This window comes from Sebastes umbrosus, chromosome 5 (assembly GCF_015220745.1).
Source record: "Sebastes umbrosus isolate fSebUmb1 chromosome 5, fSebUmb1.pri, whole genome shotgun sequence".
NCBI lineage: Eukaryota > Metazoa > Chordata > Actinopteri > Perciformes > Sebastidae > Sebastes > Sebastes umbrosus.
The window spans coordinates 23,096,148-23,115,208 of NC_051273.1; the positions used below are offsets into that span (position 1 = coordinate 23,096,148).

Sequence of the window (19,061 nt, forward strand, 5' to 3'; positions counted from 1 at the left end):
CAATACAGTAAATATATCAAAAAAGATAAGTGTTGTTGTGTTTGTGTGTGTTGCGTGGAAGTGTATTGTTAGTGTTTGTGAGGAGGATATTGATTTAAATATCTATAATGATTTCTGGGCAATCGTAACCAACAACATTGTGAGTGGGAAAAATAAAAAACATAAAAACCTGATACATGGACAACATGGGGAAAAGCAATTACAAGACAGCAATTAAATGACCCTTTATTCTTGTTAATCTTGCCTTAATTTGATTTGCACCCTGACTGATAGCCAGCCACCCGCCACCACACTGTAAACAGTCACATGATATTAATCTTGCCCAGTTATGTTGGCTTTTTTTAAGTTTTCTTTCTTTATTTGTTTATTAATTTATTTATTTTTTCTTTATTTATATATTTTTTCTTTCTTTAATTTATTTTTCTCTCCATTTTGTGTTATCCATATTTCATTTTATTTTATTTTGTTATGAAGAAAAGGAAGAAAAGAAAAAAAAAATCCTCAACTGGTGCCTCAGCACCACCTGGGCTCCTCCTCCGTCTCCTCTCTCCAACGATTTCCTCTATGGATAGAAAAGGGTATAAGCACTGAGCTATCAAACCAGGCTCACGAATCTACGATACGATACGATACGTCCAGTCAGAGAAATTCAAAGTAATGAGAGGAGGAGCACAGCTCTCTCTCTCTCTCTCTCTCTCTCTGTGTGTGTGTGTGTGTGTGTGTGTCAGCCTCTTAGCCATGCATGCACACATTGAACAGGCCTTCTTATCTCATGTGGTCCAGTGGCTAATTTCTCTCCTCATTCTGTCCCCCCAGTGGCTTGTTGACAACATAATGCATTCAGATTGGACTGTGTGTGTTTGCTCAGTTATTAATTTTTTTGGGCATACTCCAATTTATAATTTGGGAAGTCAGCGTGCATCACTTTGGTTTTGTCTGAACATTTGTAGCAGATGTGGCCAACGTCTCATTATTGTGTCATTAAAAGGAACAAAAGCACTTAAAGGTGGACTTTGGATTTAAATTAAGACGTATTTTTGCCAGCTCGGGGTTCGTTTCGATACCCAAAACCAAATGAAGGTCCCTCCATGAATCGAAGGCCTTTTCCCCCCCAAAGTTGGTCACATTCCTGTTTTGCAAGATGGGTTTCACTAGATATAACTTTTTTGCGCTTCTGTGGAGTTTGTGTTGGAGTCTGAGTTGTGGTCGTTTGTTGGTCCATTTCTAACCGAACGTTAGCTATGATGGAGCTGAAGAGAGTAAAGACACCCGCTAGTGAAACCCAGAAAGTCGCGGAAGGTCTCATTTTTTAAGTTAGGTTAAAACCTGTTCACACATTGGCAATAAAAAACGCTTAAAAAACATTTATATGTGTAAAAACTTACATACAGTCCCTTTAAATGCCAAGTGGAGTGATGGTTGCCATCCCAACCGTTATGTTCCTATCAGGCTGTCAGAAATATGAATAAATCATGAATGATTAGGTATAATTAAAGTCATTAGTAAAGAGATTATAATACTCCTGTGAGCATAATTACTAATCATTTATTAACAGCTTCTTTTTTAGATGCATATAGATGCCTTTCATGTCTGCTTTGTTCAGGGGTCAAACAGAGGTCATTGTAGCATCATTACAGCCAATGAAGCATTTTATCCTGTTTCAGATGTTATGGAATTCAGATTTAAAGGAAAAGCTCGACATATTTCTCTGCTTCCTTTATCTCATCTTAGCATAAATACCAGCACCTCTAAAGCTCACTAATTACCCCGTTATATATCATTTATTTAATTGGTACAAAACCCAAAGTAAAAACAAAATGTTGCTTTACGAGGAGGTTATGTGACTATTTCTCCAGCTACATATTTACTGTTTAGATATGAGAGTGAGATCAATCTTTTCATCTAACTCTTGGCAAGAAATGTAATAAATGTATTTTACCAAAATGTCAAACTATTCATTTAAAGTAGTGTTTTCTGGGCTCAGTACTCCTCTAAGTGGTTGAAGATGCATTCAAGTGGTTATTAAATGATTATCGAGGTAGGAAATAATGAAAAAACTAAAAGTCTGCCACACAAAGTGATGTTTACTTTTTGGACGTTCAAATGAAACAATGTGAGAAGGGAAAAATAAGTCTTCAATTGAGTCATTGACAAGCACAATGGGACACAAGTGGATGCGGCTTGGCTTCATATTCACAAGAAGTTTTATTTATTTATTTATTTATTTATTTATTTATTTTAACCTTTATTTTCCCAGGAATATTTCCCATTGAGTTTCAAAATCTCTTTTTCGAGGGAGTCAAGGCCAAAACAAACCCCACATTACAGCAAATGATGAATTAGAAGTGTTCATCATTTATTTTTTATGATCTTCCTTGCTTATAAAATAATCTAAGTTAGGCTTATTACTGGGCCATTGAGATTTAAAATCTCTTTTCCGAGGGAGTCCTGGCCAAGACAGTAGCATAAAAGTTTCACATAAAAGTACAAATAACAGATTTAAAAACAGAACAGCAAAAATATAAAAACAGTGTAAGAAAATTCACATAAAAGAAACAAGCAACAGACTTAAAACAAACAGAAAATTACATCAAACAATGAATTAACATTGTTTTTCAGTAACAGGACAAATACATTCAGTGATCAAATAGTCCTTAATCCTGTTTTCAAAATCGTACATGCTCTCTGTAGCTCAACTTTAAAAGCGCTTTCACCAAAGACGGTGCAGGTTTGAGGAATGACGTACATAATTTGTTCGAGTGACCGAAGGTTGCAGCTACTGATAGTCAGTAGAGAACATAGATAAAGGGGGCAGTTTGTGTAATATGGCCTCATAAAGAAAAATGTACCAGTGTTCTACAGCTGTATAAGGAGGACAGACAAACTTTCCCATATAAACTGCATTCCAGGTGACATGATGATGACGGGGATCATCAAAGTTATTACAAATCATTCTAAGAGGGATATGAAGGTCTGAACCAAATTTCATTGCAACCCATGTAGTAGTTGTTGAGATATTTCAGTCTGGATTAAAAAAGGTTGGTGGGCCATAGACAGACATTACCATCCCCACAGTACATAATCAAGAATGAATCATGACAGCTACATCATAGGACAGAGGGAATAGATAATATGTTACTGCTCTGACACTGACAGGCCTTTATACAGCTCTTCATATCAGAGCTGCTGTGGTCACGCATCGATATCTATCTCCAGTCTGATGTATTATTATTGAAGGAAAGCTCTACCGAGTACCGAGCAGCCCTGAGGAAAACGAGGCTATTTGATCAGTGTCTGCTCCCTCTGTCATGGGTCTGCTGTCTAAATGGCCCTGCTGGATCGTGTTCGCCAGATAACTGCCTCGGTAAAGCCTTGCGATCAGAATCATTAATGTGACTTTCCTCCGTGGCGGTGTCGGCTTCCACAGGAGCTGGTGTATAGCCATGTGCACGCATGTGTGTGTGTCTTTACAGTTGTGTGTGTCACAGTTACATGCTGTTTGGAGGTCTTGTGCTGTATGGACATGTGTGTGCAGTATATGTGTTATGCTCATTGACGGATTACTAAACGGACCTACCAGGCACAGGCCCAGGGGCCTAAAACACCCACAAAGTGACACACAAATCAACTACAAAAATACCAAAGCAACTACAAAGTGAAACAATGCAACTACAAAGATACACAAAACAACCACAAAGAGACACAATATGACCTCAAGGAGATGCAAAACATCCACAAAGAGACACAAAATGACCACAGAGACACAAAACAACTACAAAGAGACACAAAACGATTATGATACATAAAACAACCACAAAGACACAAAATGACTACAAAGAGTCACCAAACAACAACAGAGAGACACAAAACATCCACGAAGAGACACAAACTAACCACAAAGATACACAAAATGACTACAAAGAGACAAAAAACGATTATGATACACAAAACAACCACAGAGACACACAAAATGACTATAAGGAGACCCAAAACAACCACAAAGACACAAAATGACTACAAAGACACACAAAACGACCACAAAGACACACGAAACGACTACAAAAAGACACAAAATGACAACAAAGAAACATAAAACAACTACAAAGAGACACCAAACGACTACAGGGACACAAAACAACTACAAAGAGACACAAAATGACTACAAAGAGACACACAATGACTACAAAGACACAAAACGACTACAAAGGGACACACACCCACAACAGAGGCTAAATAACTAAAATGTCCGTGTGTCTTGCTCCTGTGTAGGAGAGGTGGTGGGTCCTTTTGCATGTCTGAGCTCAGGTGGCCCATTGTCTCATAATCCCTCCATGGTTATACTTGTCCTCATGGATGTTCCCTGCCTTGTGAGTGTGTGTGCACGTGTACAGTCATCTTTATTTTTTAATAAGGGTGTATGCAGTGTCGGCTGTCAACTGCCAGAGACCCGGTTTGATCCCCAACCTGAGGGGAGGACCGCCGCCTGAGCCATCATAGGTGTCTCTCACCCATTTACATCACCACTTCTCTTTGGAGACATCCCTGGACTAAAGTCAAAGAGCTTTCTCCGTCCCTTTCTCTTCCTCCATGTGTAGCTATAACTCCTCTACCACTGTGGCTCAGTGTGGTCGTAACTCTTCTCCCATCTCGCTACACTATCTATCCACTAAGTCAGAGGCTCTTTTCTTCCAGCACATAACCAACTCCATCATTCTAATGTAATTGAACGGAGAGTACGAGTCCTCTATCAGTCACCCTGACGGCCTCTATACTGGATGGTGTGTTTGTGTGTGGGTTGTGAGCTAGTGGATGGAGAAGATTAAACATAAAAGCACAGCGTGTGAATTTTACCTTTTATTTATTGCCTATAGTGCCTCAGTAAAGAAAAGAAAACTCATATGAAATTGGTCAAATGTAGGATGTAGTTTGTTTTGTGAAGTGTTGTGCCTGGAGAATTTACTTTAAACATGACTCCACATTACATTAAAGGATATATATCTATATCTATATTTTTGTTATTATTATTATATGTGTTAGTCCATCTCGTAATACTTTATGATCTGTGTGTGTCCACAGGGTCATATAGAGGCATCAGTATTACAATCAGACTGTTTCAAAACCAGTTAAAAGTTCCATGTAGTAACTTTAAAAAGAGGTAAAAAACATGTACTTTCATTTCTGAAGAAGGCTAAAGTAGTTTCCTGTAGTTTTTAGCAAACATTACCCAAACAGGAATAAATAGTGTATTTTTGGGGACTATTTTCTGCTGTGGATGAATACACATTTAGAGCTTTATAGTGAGTATTTACTGCAGCAGGACGGTGTATACAAAAATCAACTACAGTGCCCATGTTCATCGTAATGAATCAGCTCGTGCAACGGTGTGGCTCACTGATATGTTTCTAGCCAAGCTAGCGGCATACCTCTATAGGGATGTCTATAATGTCAGCTGGTCGGTTTATCGGTCCACCACTTTGGGCCCGACAGAAATATCTCAACAACTACTGGATGGATGAAATCTTGTACAGACATTCAGAGGATGAATCCTATTGACTTTGGTCCCACAGAGCCACTAGCATAGTTGTCTCATTCTAGTTTTGGACAACAATGAAGATCTCGGGCACAGAGACATAAATTGTGGCTGAGATGACAAAGAGAGCGCCAGAAAAGGGGCGAAACGTGTCCACCCAGGTGTCATGTTTCCATCACTGCTGGAGCCGCTAAATATCCGTGACTACTGCAGAGTCATTTGTCCAGGAATGAATGCCGATTGTGACGTTTCCTACTAAAGACAAAAGCCAGATGTTAGGGTTTTTTTTGTCCAGGGAAGGACGTGTAGTGAAATTCAGGTTAACAACAGCCTGAGGGATGATTTTTTTTGTGCAACATGAAGAAAAAGTCCATGACAGTAGACGGAGCTTAAGACAGAGCACTATGTGTGTTACTATTACAGTATATCTGTGTGATAAAACATCAGACACGAGAGCCAAACCCACTGTACATGCCCTGAGCAGAGGTCTGTGCTGTCTCGCTCATGACAGACAGCTCCAGTAACAGGACGCCACTCACTTCCTCTGACTCATGCCCGGCCTCGTACCACGTCATGGGCCCCCGGGCTCTGATGAGGCTGCGTCCGGAGGGCTGTCTGCGGCGGTCCACACACGACTCTGCCTCCTGTCTGTGATGGGAGGAGAGGTAGAGGGAGGAAAACGATGGTGGGGTGAGTTCATGTCTTTTGGACTACAGTAGTCTGACACTGATACTGTGAGCTGGTGATGAAGGCATCAGCCTGCAAAGGACATGAGTGGTGGCGAGCAAAGGGAGCAACAGGACAGAGTAAACTCCTCCGATCTGCCCTCTGATACGAGGCTGACCCCTGCAGGATAGGAGGGGGAATGCTGTGAGGTTGGCATCAGCTTAAGTGTGCCCTGCCCAAGATGTTTGTTGGCAGAGGGAGGTGTGAATCTGTCCAGTTGAAGCCAGGATTGATGCTATAGGGCAAACTCACTAAAACACACTGGACAAAAGTCTCCTTTGTCGTTTCTGAAGATTAATGGCGAGTATGTCCTGTGTTGTGCACTCAGAGTCTGTGTTCCTGCCGCTGTTGATGTGAGCCAAACCTGTGCGTCTTCTTGTCCTGTCTCTAGAGACAGACAGGCTGTGTTCGTCACAGGCCATCAGGCTCAGTTTCTGTCACTCACACTCAAACGTCATCCACCGTCAGATTTCCATCTCAAGGCACGTACACATGAGAAGAGGAATACACGCCTGCTGCCAGGCATCAAATCTAAGCAGCCCGTTGGCCTCCAAAGCAAGGACCTTAGAAATCCATCACCAGGTGACGCTTCACTTCACTGCAACAGAATCTGCAGACGTACGCAAACCTGAGTGATCTCTCTTTACCTCTCAAATGTCCTAATCGCATCTCTTGATGTCTCTTCTTTCTGTCTTAGATCAGTGGTCAAATCTACGAGAGTAAAAGTAAGCACTCGATTTGACTGTTATTAGCTCATTAAATGTGCGTTATCAGTCGTTATAAACCTCACAGATGTGGGTCAGTAGGGGCCTGCTCAACACGTTCTCATACCAACTCGTCACATACCGCCCCTTGGCGTCACTTTAATTTTGGCATCATAACCACTATAGTTACCTTTGGTGTCACTTTAGGATTAGGCATCAAAGCCACTTAGTTAGATTTAGGAAAGAAATACATGGTTGTGCTTAAAACTACTACAGTGAAAATGACACTGAACATTGTGAACACAGGACACAATCGTATAGCTCATTGTAACATGACGCACCCATCCACCATCCCACCCAACCGATGTGTGTCTTTTCGCTCTTGAAACTACATCACCACACTCCAAGCGCACTTTCTCTGAGCCTTTACTGTGTCCGTAGATGGGTTTACATTATAGTTAATGGAACACCCGGTGTGTTTCATACCGTCGCTGAAGGGTGCCTTGTGTGGCGGTACCGAACGCCGATGGCTGTGACAATGGTATTTGACACCTTTGGAATGAGAATGGGCTGACCAGCTACACCTACTACGTTACAAAAGTGAAACACGTTCAAACATATTGTAAAACTGAATGAAATATTAGATTTTGCTTGTTTAGGTATAGGCAACAAAACCACTTTGTTACTTACTTAAGGAAAAATATCGTGTTTTGGCTTAAAATAACTACGTTTGCAAAGTGAAACTTAGGGTTGTGAACACAAAAACTATTACGTGTTGTTGGTTTCACACAAGATACCAACCCTGTTCTCCAGGATGAAAGTCCTAAGAAAAGATAAGATAAGATATTCCTTTATTAATCCCGCAGTGGGGAAATTTGCAGTGTACAGCAGCAAAGGGGATTGTGCAAAAAACAAGATGCATCAGCTAACACAGTAAAAAAGAGCTAAACATGTTGTAACAAAATATGAACCATTTAAATAGAAGGAAATATAAAAATAGGAGCAGTACATACAGTATTGACAATAAACAGATTATTAAAAAATTGCACAAGTGGAAAAATGATATTGCACAGTGAGAATGAAATGAAATTCAACCTGAAAATATTGCACAGTATGAATTCCTGTTCACCTCTTATGGAGTTTCACACTATCTATACTACAGCGCCTGATTCCCACTTTTGATCCTGTCATAACTACTACGGTTCCTTCTTTTGATAATCGCCCATGTGAATCGATGATAAAACCTTCTAGTGGGTGTAGCAGGCCCCATCTGACCGACACATTGCCTGTATATAAGAAGCAGACGTAGTCATTGTGACTTCACCCATTGGTTTGTGGACTGCCGTTTTGAAGCCTTGTGATTAGCATTTTGGTTCTGACATCTTGACATCTTGGTATTTTGCAACCAGGAGTGACACAAGAAGGCGGAGCTAAGTACAACCGAACGCTGAATAAGACATTTTTAAGCGACCAAAATGTTATAATTAACTTTCATAAACTAAAAATAAACTGTGAAAGGGTTAAAGTTCTAAGATGAAAACACGGACAACTCCCAGACCGGACAACTCCGTGGTAGCGACCTGTCAATCACAAGGTAGCCACGCCCTAAAGCATCCCCTGCTTTATGGTCTATTTGACTCTAAATGGGACCATAATTTACTAAATAAACATCATGCTGTATTGAAGAAGACTTGAAACTAGCAATTGAGACCATAAACTCATGTTTACAATGTTTACTGAGGTAATACATCAAGTGAGAAGTAGACTCATTTTCTCATAGATTTCTATACAATCAGACTTCTTTTAGCAACCAGAGGAGTCGCCCCCTGCTGGCTATTAGAAAGAATGACAGTTTAAGGCACTTCAGCATTGGCTTCACTTCTCAGAACTGGAGGTTTTCCACTAGACCCACATTTATGAGGCTTATAACCACAGAGTCTCAATCTAACCGACTGAAATATGTGTGATTAGTGTGATTTTATTCAGTTATAGTTTCAGTTCCACTTCACCCACTTAACCCTGCCTCACCCCCCTCCTGACCCAACATCCTGCAGCACACACCTACGCTCTACTCTTGGGATGAATTTACATCTCAGTTACAAATTAATATGATTCACTGCCCAGAGTCAGTGGCATCCACGTCAATTAGGAAGAATAAACAAAGCCAGACAGCAATAAAAATGTGCTCGCTGTGGCAGAAGGGAAGCGATCTGATTGATATAAATGTAATCTGACGTGAACGCCAAAATAAGTTTGTAATATTTCACAAATGGTCAATTTCTATCACAGTGTCTGCACACACACACACACACACACACACACACACACACGCACACACACGGCCCTGTCTCTCTCTGCTCAGACTGTTGTGCCATCAGAGTCACTGTCTGATTGCATAACCTGTAAAGAGCTGATCAATAATGCATGGTCAGACTAGACATGGGCAGCGTGACGGAAAACCTTACCTCAACAAGCCGCTTTGTCTGGCCAAAGACTGGACACTCCTGTGTGTGTGTGTGCGTGTGTGTGTGTGTGTGTGTGTGTGTGTGTTAACCGAGGAAGTACAAACTTTCACAATTACAAACATTCTCAATTTGAGTCTTGCTGAGTGAAATAGTGACTGATATCAGGAAGCGTATAGAAGAAGAAACAATATGTTATTTGTTTTATCAATGGATGTAAAAATAAGAAGGCAATCATAACTTACTGTGTTTTTTCAATTTCTTATGGACCGTTGAAAATCGATTCTGATTTTGTATTACTCTTTCTCTGTACAGATGTATTTTTTAATTGTTTTTTTTAATTTATTTTTACTTAATTAATGTACCCCATATATTGTTTTTGTACTTATATTTTCTAAAATAATATTTATCTAATATTTTATTTTATTATTTTATATTATTTATTATTGCTATTTTCTACCAAAGTCACTTCAAAATTTCAGACATAAATGATAAGTTGACAGAATAATATTATGCTTAAGATCTCTGGTGTACGAGATCTTAAACAACTTCTCTTGACAGAGTACAGTATTATGTAAATGAGATGGATACAGTGTATGAAAACATTGCAAATATTTGTTATTGTTATCCTGTTTTTTTAAATTTATTTATTTATTTATTTATTTTTCCGTCCTGTCTTTTTTATCTCTAGCATTTCTTTCTTTTAGATATTTTAAAATATCTAATATAATAAATAATAAATAGATTTGTAATACAGCTGTCTTGGCGGGTTCTTTTTACAAGCTACCAAGGTGTTTGTTTTTTTCAACCCACCTGTGCATTTATTTATGTTATTGTATATCTCTTTTCTTATATTGTATTTTATGCACAAATAAAAGAACTAAATAACTGAAGAACGTGTATGATAAAGTAAGGTCAGGAGGTCAGGAGGTCAGGAGCAGTGAAGTCCCGCCTCTCACCGGAAGAACTCTGCACCAAACTTCCTGCAACTTTCCTTGTTTCTTCCTGCTTCTGAAGGAACAGCAGCAGCATGTCAACTCTCCTCCGCAGACTGTCCGGGTCCAGGTGCTCCTCGAGCCGGTGGTTGGGAGTGATTCAGCGGGAAACGCACAGCCGGACCTCGAGCCTGATCCAGCGGGACGGACCGCGACTGCTGGCCGGCGGCGGTCGACCTCTGACGGCGTGCAGCCGCACTCAGAGCCGCTGTCAGCACACAGAGGCTGGAGGTCCAGTAGAGGTGGATCTGAAGCGGTTAGAGGGGGAAGATAATGGTAGGAGAGATTTACACCTGTTCTCCACATTCACACTGACATACTCTCCATTCTGTAAACAAACACATTCACTATTTAACAGGCTCCTTTCAGTCATCCATCTGATAGTAAAGCAGCTTTCTGCTGTAGGCTGTTACTGCACAAATATTGAACTATTAGACTTGTTTACTTGCTGAAGAAGAACAGGTTATATTCCCACAAGTGCTGGTGTTTATGCAAAAATATTAAAATGGTGATGTTGTATTGAGGGAACTTGTTTAACTCTCTTATGAGTCGTATAATTCTATAAATTATTCTCTGTACGGGAATCTGGTGTCTATTTTTCTCACATTATGTGTAAACCTCAATTTCTTCACAGTTTTTCTTTTTTTTTTACTTAATTTTTTCCCTTTTTTTTCGAGGTTGTTTCGTATATTTGTACTTAAAATAGTTTATAAACAAATCTTTAAGTAGTTGAGCTTAGAGATGAACACAATAAGTACACTAGAGAAAAAAACATCAGCATTCAAAATTGAAATAAAATTTTTAAAAAAATTAATAATAATAATGCAAAGAGAAAAAAGTAATAATAATAAAATAAATAAACAAATAAGTTAATTGAAAACAAACAAAAACAATTCTTCACAGTTTTTCTGAGCTGAAAAATACTATTAGTACAGAACACTTCTTGGAAATGCTGTGATTTTATGGAAGCCCATTATTGCCAAGTAAATAAATAAATACATGGAACTAGAGTTGTTCCGATACCAATATCGGTAATGCCTACGGAAATGCTTTCGATACTGCCTAAAATTGGGGATTGGATACCATTTTTTCCTTCACGACACCGAATCAAATACCTGAACCATTATCGGAAATTCTCTACATTAAACTTAAGATGAAAATAAGAAAATGTATGCAAAATTATTGAATAATTATGAGCTATGAAGTCAGTTTTATTCAATTAGGGATGCAACTAAATATGAGTTATAATTGCAACTCTCTTATTCATAATCATAAAATATGTTATTTATTTCTTTTAATTATTGCAAATTTTATGTACTTTATTTATTTCCCTGACAGGAATAAGCTTCCATACTGAACTGACTTGAGTGTAAATTATGAAATAGAACATGTGTTGTGTTTGTTGTTGTAATGCTTAACTTCAGCCACAAGAGGCTGAACATGAATGCTTTTAGTCCTATTTAGAACATGGGGTAGTGGTGCACTTCAGCCTCTTGTGGAAAAAAAAAATAGTGTTACAGCAACAAACACAATTATCCTGACAATAATAATTTAATAGTAATAATAATTTTCACAGATAAAAAAAGGAACAGTAAAAATAATCCTGCCAAAACTTTTTTTTTCCACCTGTTCTTAAAAATGTGTCATAAACACAGGACAGAAAACAATTTAGATCAGAATTTAAGTTTTGCTCCCTTGCTTCTCAGGCTTCCGTATTGCTGAAACCATAGCTGATAAACATTGAAAACAATCGATCAATTGATTAAAAACTTTGAAAATGAACCCGTAGTCACTGCCCTCTCTCTCTCTCTCTCTCTCTCTCTCTCAGGGATCGTGGAGGTGTTGATGTGCCGACACAAAGTAAAAAACGCTCTGGGCCACGTGTTTGTGTCACAGGTGAGTAGACCTCTACATCAACATCTACTCTTTCTCTCTCACACACACACACACACACACACACTGACTGACACACCGTGTCCTGTGTGTGCAGATGAGGGACATGGTGGCCACTCTGTACGCTGACACAGCAGTTCGTGTGGTTGTCTTCAGGAGTTTGGTTCCAGGTGTTTTCTGTGCAGGTAAGTGTTGTCTGGAGCATCTGAAACCTGCCGTGCCTCTGGTAGCCTTTCTGAATGACCATCATGATGTACTGTACGTTATCACAGGTGCAGACCTGAAAGAGAGAGCTCAGATGAACAACCCTGCATCTGATCTGTTTGTTCACCGCCTGCGATCCCTCATGACTCAGATAGGTGAGAGAGATAACTATCATTCCCCAGTAGCCGGGTCCTGAGAGTGCACAATAATGTATGTGCATTAGTGAACCCTCCTCTGTTCATTGTAACGCCCTGGCAGCCTCGTTGCCCATGCCGACCATCGCAGCGATGGACGGCGTCGCCCTGGGAGGCGGGCTGGAGTTGGCCTTGGCCTGTGACCTCCGCACTGCCGGTGAGTCACCTCCGAACCTTCAACTCTGATCTGGACGAGTCTGCATCATGCTTGAGCATATTTAATATTCTTCTTTGCTTCCTTCAGGTGATGTTGATTGTATATGAAAGGGGATGTCATGTTCTCTTCACAGCTGTCACCAGTCCAGTCACATCAGATCAGTGGTTGAGTCTCAGCAGGACGGTGGAAGATGGCAGCATCCACTTAGGGACATTTTTCTAGATTGACAGCCGTCCCTCAACCCATCAGTGTAGATTAGAGCAGCGCTTCTCAACCAGATTTTATTAAATTGTGACATACTGGAGAATTGTTCCTCTTCAGGACCCAGTTTAACTGAAACAATGTGGCTGAACTTCTCACAGCTCATAGACATGTGTGACTTGTCAGGAGGGGTCATGAGAAGGCATTACTTGGTTATAAAGGGTCAGGACTAGAGGGCAACTCCAGGGACTGAAAAGTGAAGCCAATGCTAAAGTTGCATTCTTTCTAATAGCCAGCAGGGGGCGACTCAACGTTATTGGCAAGTATGGAATAAGAATCATTGTGTTTTCGTTACCTTTCTAACTTTCATTACCCCTCTCCACAGAGGCCGCTATGTTACACCGCCATGTTTCTACAGTAGCCCAGAACGGACAAACCTAACTCTGAACCAAACTGTTAACTTTTCCTGCTTGGGCCGGAGTCAATAACGCTACTCACTCCCGTCGCCCTCTCATTTCCCACGTACACTCACACTCCACTCACTGGCTCTGCTCTAACTGACTCTAGAGAGCGACATTCGCGTTTTCGCGTCAGCCACCGTAGCTCTCCAACATACTTGGCAAACGGGAAAGGCTTCAGTTGGATGCATTCTCCTTACCTCACCGCTAGATACCGCCAGATCCTACACACTGCTTCCTAAAAGAAGTATTTCACTGCTGGAAAGATGGTCTTTCTGTGAAACTAGGCTGTGTGTGCAGTAGAAAGGCGCAAATGTTTTTGAAATTGGCGCTACCAATACCAGAGAAAAAGTGCTGTGGTATTCACTTCTGCTCAAAAGCTTAAAAAAAGCTACAACTACCAGAATGCACTGGGCTCGTTGCCGTCACTGAGTAGACAAAGTATGATGTTGTTTTACTATTTTCAGTGATAAAACCCAACATTACACTTAGACTAACTGTTTTACGGTGACATTTCAGAATAATACACTGTCGTTATTGCACTCACTCTGTGCTCAGACGTCCGTTTCGCCCCGCTGACTTCGGTTGTTTTTTCCAGTTTCTTTTGGGGATCCTGAAATACATCTCCATCAATTCCCTGTCCATATGTGGCCCAAAGCTTGGGTGTATTATTACACATGCTTGTGCCCCTTCTTCTGTAACGTTGGATTTAAGCTGGCCTCTGTGAAATTCACTGCAGCACAGCGACTCCACTTCAGTTTCCATCGGTGCACATTTACCACAGCGGGGGTAAATTAGCCGGGGCCTTTGGGTGCTGGTAAAATAGTTAATTTGCATATATTACTCACGTTGTAATGATACAAAGCTGGTTGAAAATCTGCAAAGTTTCCCTTTAACAAGCAGCGATCAGTCTTTACAAACTCATGTTCAATTTTGAGGAAACGTGTGTAAAATGATGCACAAGAAATAAAGAATATTCTAGCCATCAAAAGTCTTGAGAATTTATATTTTACTCAGTGTAACTGTCACATACTGTCCATGAAGAACTGGAACAAGCCTGTGCAGAATATACTGTATAATATACCGGTAAACTGTGGAGTAGGATGATTTTAATCTTAAAGACACTTCATGGAACATAAAAGGTTAAAACTGGACATTGAGGGGAGCGGTCAAGCTGAAAATGAGTCTGTTGTTATTCCCGTTCGTCCAGTGTTAATGATCAGCTGCTGAGCTCATAGCTGCTGGGGCCAGACACATCTGCCCAGCTGTTGACGTAGCTGAATCTACATGTGATTGGTTAAATCAGTCGTGGCAGCTCGCTGATTGGCCGAGCGGCGACGAGCTAGGTGAGCAGGTGTTTGCGTCGATTGCTCTGACAGCGGCATCAGTCAGACTTTACGCCCTCTGCAGCTTAATGGCACTCAGCAGCACAGACCTTCAACTGTCCTCTATGTGTGTGTGTGTGTGTGTTTCAGCATGTTCGGCACAGATGGGTCTGATTGAGACGACACGGGGGCTGCTCCCAGGGGCGGGTAAGACGAACAGAGGTCACACAAAATGACCTTGTAAAAGTACTCAGTGTGTAAGTAGAGAGAGACACAAAGCAGCTGTGAGGAGTTGACCTTGAAGTGTTTTTTCCTGCAGGGGGCAGTCAGCGGCTGCCGCGGGCCGTCGGCATGACTCTGGCCAAAGAGCTCATCTTCACAGGTGGTGATACAGAAACGCTGACATGTTGCTGTAGACGCAGGATGCTTATCGTGTATCACACTCTCAGTCTGTCTGTCTTGTTATCAGGTAGGCGTGTGGGGGGGCAGACAGCGCTGGAGATGGGGCTGGTGAACAGAGTCGTAGAACAGAACCAGACCGGAGACGCTGCATACAGAGAGGCGCTCAGCCTGGCCAGAGAGATACTGCCTCAGGTCAGACAACAAACACACACTTCTTCACTCTGCTACAGATACTGATGCATCCCTCCTCTTCCTCCAGGCAGGGACCTGCTCTCTTACCTCTCCCTCACTTCTTCTCTCTCTTCTCAACCACCCCCTCTCCTCTGTCTCTTTTCATTCTGCTTTTCTCTCTTCCTTGTGTTTTCTTCCTCCTCTCTTCTCATTCTCCAGGCCTCTGTCGCTCCATATTTCTTTCACTCCAGTTCAGATGCCCGCAGTTGGCGGGGCCAGAGTGGCAGTCAAGTGGAGAAATGGACCACAAATAGCAACACACACACACACACACACATTAACCAACATGCTTGCGTTGGTGTGGATTTAGTGATTGACAGGAGATTGCATTGAATGAAAGTGAGGTAGCACGGAGGAGATAATGAGCTGCTTGAGCCTAAGGACTTTTCTCTCTCAGTGTTGTTGTGGCTTCCTGAGAAAAAGGAAGGAAAAAGACGAGGGAAGTGACAGTTCAAATGTCTGGAGTCACTAAAAGTGACATTTGAGTGCTATTTAAAGGTGCACTATTCCAAATTTAGAGCGTATCTATGATTGAGGGATTGCCTCCACACGGCTCTCAACATAGCGACAGCTGAGCTGCGGTCATGTCTCGGAGGAAACCCACTAATTGCTAAAACACTTGTGAGACTCGCTGCCTGACGAACTGTCCTAACCTTAACTCTCTCGCGAGAGTTTGGCAACTTGTGGGTTACCTTCTAGACCCGACCCTGAGCCGGCGGCTAGCAGCTAACAGTGCTAACAGCATGAACAGTGCAAACAACGGCGACAGTCACAGCACAGTAGGGTGGGAGTAGGTGGAACACTATTGGGGGAAAAAAATAAACCGTGCTGAGACAACAGTGTTAACCTGAAGGGGAACTGGAGAGGGGGCGTTACGCTTCTGTAACGACGCCATCGGTCGAGACGGCGTTATCAGCGTGATAACTTCTGTTATGATTTGATTACATAAAAATTAATTGAATTGAATTGAACCGCCGCATGAGAGCAGTGCTGGGCGGCAGGACCGGCTACGTAAACAAAGCACAGAGAAGTTCAGATTACAACACACACAGAGGGAGAGTGACTTCATTCTATGCTCCTCTATATCTTTACATAGCAAATAGTTGTTTCCTGCTATATTAATGCTCTAAATATAGAATTCAGGACCTTTGAATTAATACTCAGATATTCTGAATTTTTACTGTATATAAAATTGGAGGATTTGCAAGAGACAAGATAAAAAAAAGTGGTCAGAATCCGCGCTATAGAGGCTACGATATCCTGAGATTTAATACCTAGTATGGGTCAAGCTCCAAAAACAATCAATCCTACATTTCCCATAATGCAACTCACCTGGGTCTTTCAATAGACCCTCCCTGCCTTGTAAACACCCACGTCTTTCAAGCCCTTTCTGTCATACGTGTGTCTCCAAGCCGAGGCTGAGATAACCCTGATGACATCACTATGACGTCATCAGGGTTATATTCCTAGATTTGATAAAGCTCCTGCAGTCACAGAATAAATTATAACATATAATAAGTGTTTTCACAGGCTGAGTGGTGCTCTTCACGATTAACATGCATAAAAGCATGTTCAAAATGTGTTTTTTGTTTGTCATGTCTTGTTTTGGTTATTCCTCCATTTTTTTATGCCAGACATACTGGTGGTATTTAACTTTCATGGTGATGGCTATAACAGTCACTATGTGGTGTCTCATTGACACCATCAGCATCTAAACTCTCTCTTTCATTCCTGTGTCCCAGGCTCCTGTCGCTGTGCGGCTGGCTAAAGAGGCGATGACCAGAGGCATCGAGGTACATCCTGATTCATAGACTTTATTTTGATGTTTTTTTTTAACATCAGTGTTGGTAGTGACTGAAATCTGTCTCTTCCAGGTCGACATGACTTCAGCGATGGCAATAGAGAGGATGTGTTATGCTCGGGTAAGACTTATTTCATGTTACTTGCTATAATTTTGCACAATGGTTGTGAGTCAGACACAGATAATTTGTTACCCATTCAATTTCAGTTTATAATTCTAGTTCGGCTTTGACGCTCGCTCTCTGACGTCTGTGAAACCCTTCTGAGTCAGATCATCAGTTGTCCTGCTGTAACCCGTCACCCTTCTGTGTTCAGGTCATCAACACGCGGGACAGACAGGAGGGAATGGCCGCCTTCATAGAGAAGAGACCCCCGCGGTACACTGGGGAATAAACTCTACTTGAGCTATTGAATTTCTCTCACACAGACCGCTCGACATCATAACCTCATGTCTGGTAGACAATTAACACCTATTGATTGTTGTGTGTGTGCATCCCAGCCGCTGTCGATACATTAGTTAAGGTCAGTGTTTGTGTTAGTGACGTTCAGGATGAGACTGACTGAAGGGAGATTTTCATTTGATGAAAGTTATGACAAAAAAAGTAAGTTTATATTGTTAAATCACTGGTTCCCAACCTGGGGGTCCCGACCATTAATTTCTGTGAAGAAAACTAAATGAAAGTTATTTTTAAAGTCTGGATTATTATTAAAGATACAAACTTACAAATTAGAAAAAAATACGCAGTTAAAACTACCGAAGAGCTAATAGAACACCTGCGTATAAATAGTTGTATAAATGATTATTAAAAATAAAAAAATCCATAATCCAGACAAAGAATTACATTAAAAGTTTATAAAAATAACAGGAAAATTCATCTCTGATGAAATATTCACAGGAAATAATCTGCTCCGTCCTGCAGTTATTGCGTTCACTATTTGGGTTTATTGTACAGTTTATCAGTTGTTCTGTACTGTTATTGAATATAATATGAAATGTGACTTAGTCAGGGGTTGTCAGTTTACTCAATGTTAGAAAAGGGGGTCCCTTAAGGAACTAAATAATAATTCACACATTCCATACTTGTGAATCTCATTTTTGGAATAAAAAGGCAAACACACACAAGTGTCATCTCCAGTTTATGGGAATGTACATTCTTTATTTCCAAACTTGAAAACGTGACATGGCACACTCATGGCAGACGTACAGATGGTATCTTGACCTTTTTTGTGTCTTCCATCTTGACTCCACTCTTGTGAAAAATGTAAAACTGGCCGTCATCCAAATGTGATGTTCAAGAGGCTCAACTAAACAATCAGGAGCAACAGAAAAAATACAAAACCAGATTCTGTGTAATCTGCTGCTGTTAAAGCTGATGAGGACACATGCACAATTAGCAAGCTCATACAACTGATTTACAGAAAACAATAAGGCCATAATTCACTGAGCAGATGAGGTGATGTGTGGTTCGCTGACAGCTGTTTTTAGGAGGACCACTTAGTAGCCCAATATATTATCTTTATTTCCATTAACACGCCAGTTATCTTGTGACTTGGCACCGTTTATTTCTGCTGAAATCAGAATCCAGTTTGCCTCAAAAGTAGGACTACACCGATACGGACTCAGATAGCTGGATCGGCTATTGATGGAGCCGATCTATTCAATTCAGTTCTATGTTTATCTACTACATACATTATATAATAGAATTTTAAATCCTGTTTAAGTTTTGACCAGTTTGTTGCTGCATTTGTAAAGGTTACACTTGAATTGTAAATCCTGTT

The 19,061-nt window shown here is 40.9% G+C and overlaps 1 protein-coding gene across 1 annotated transcript; it reads left to right on the forward strand.

Annotated features, from left to right (window-relative positions):
* The first annotated feature begins 10,370 nt into the window (after positions 1–10,370).
* On the forward strand, positions 10,371–18,614 carry echdc2 (enoyl CoA hydratase domain containing 2). Its single transcript, XM_037769757.1, has 11 exons — positions 10,371–10,693; positions 12,246–12,313; positions 12,408–12,495; positions 12,583–12,669; positions 12,773–12,865; positions 15,000–15,056; positions 15,169–15,231; positions 15,319–15,443; positions 17,225–17,275; positions 17,357–17,404; positions 17,598–18,614. The coding sequence occupies exons 1-11, from the start codon at positions 10,453–10,455 to the stop codon at positions 17,673–17,675; spliced, it is 999 nt and encodes a 332-aa protein (XP_037625685.1). The 5' UTR covers positions 10,371–10,452; the 3' UTR covers positions 17,676–18,614.
* The last annotated feature ends 447 nt before the right edge of the window (positions 18,615–19,061 follow it).

What these genes read in the sequence shown, in the direction of transcription:
- echdc2 (XM_037769757.1), top strand. Translation starts at nt 10,453, where the DNA reads ATGTCAACTCTCCTCCGCAGACTGTCCGGGTCCAGGTGCTCCTCGAGC. An exon ending in GTTAGAGGGGGAAGATAATG is followed by an intron (nt 10,694 to 12,245) that starts GTAGGAGAGATT and finishes TCTCTCTCTCAG; the next exon opens with GGATCGTGGAGGTGTTGATG. An exon ending in TCCAGGTGTTTTCTGTGCAG is followed by an intron (nt 12,496 to 12,582) that starts GTAAGTGTTGTC and finishes ACGTTATCACAG; the next exon opens with GTGCAGACCTGAAAGAGAGA.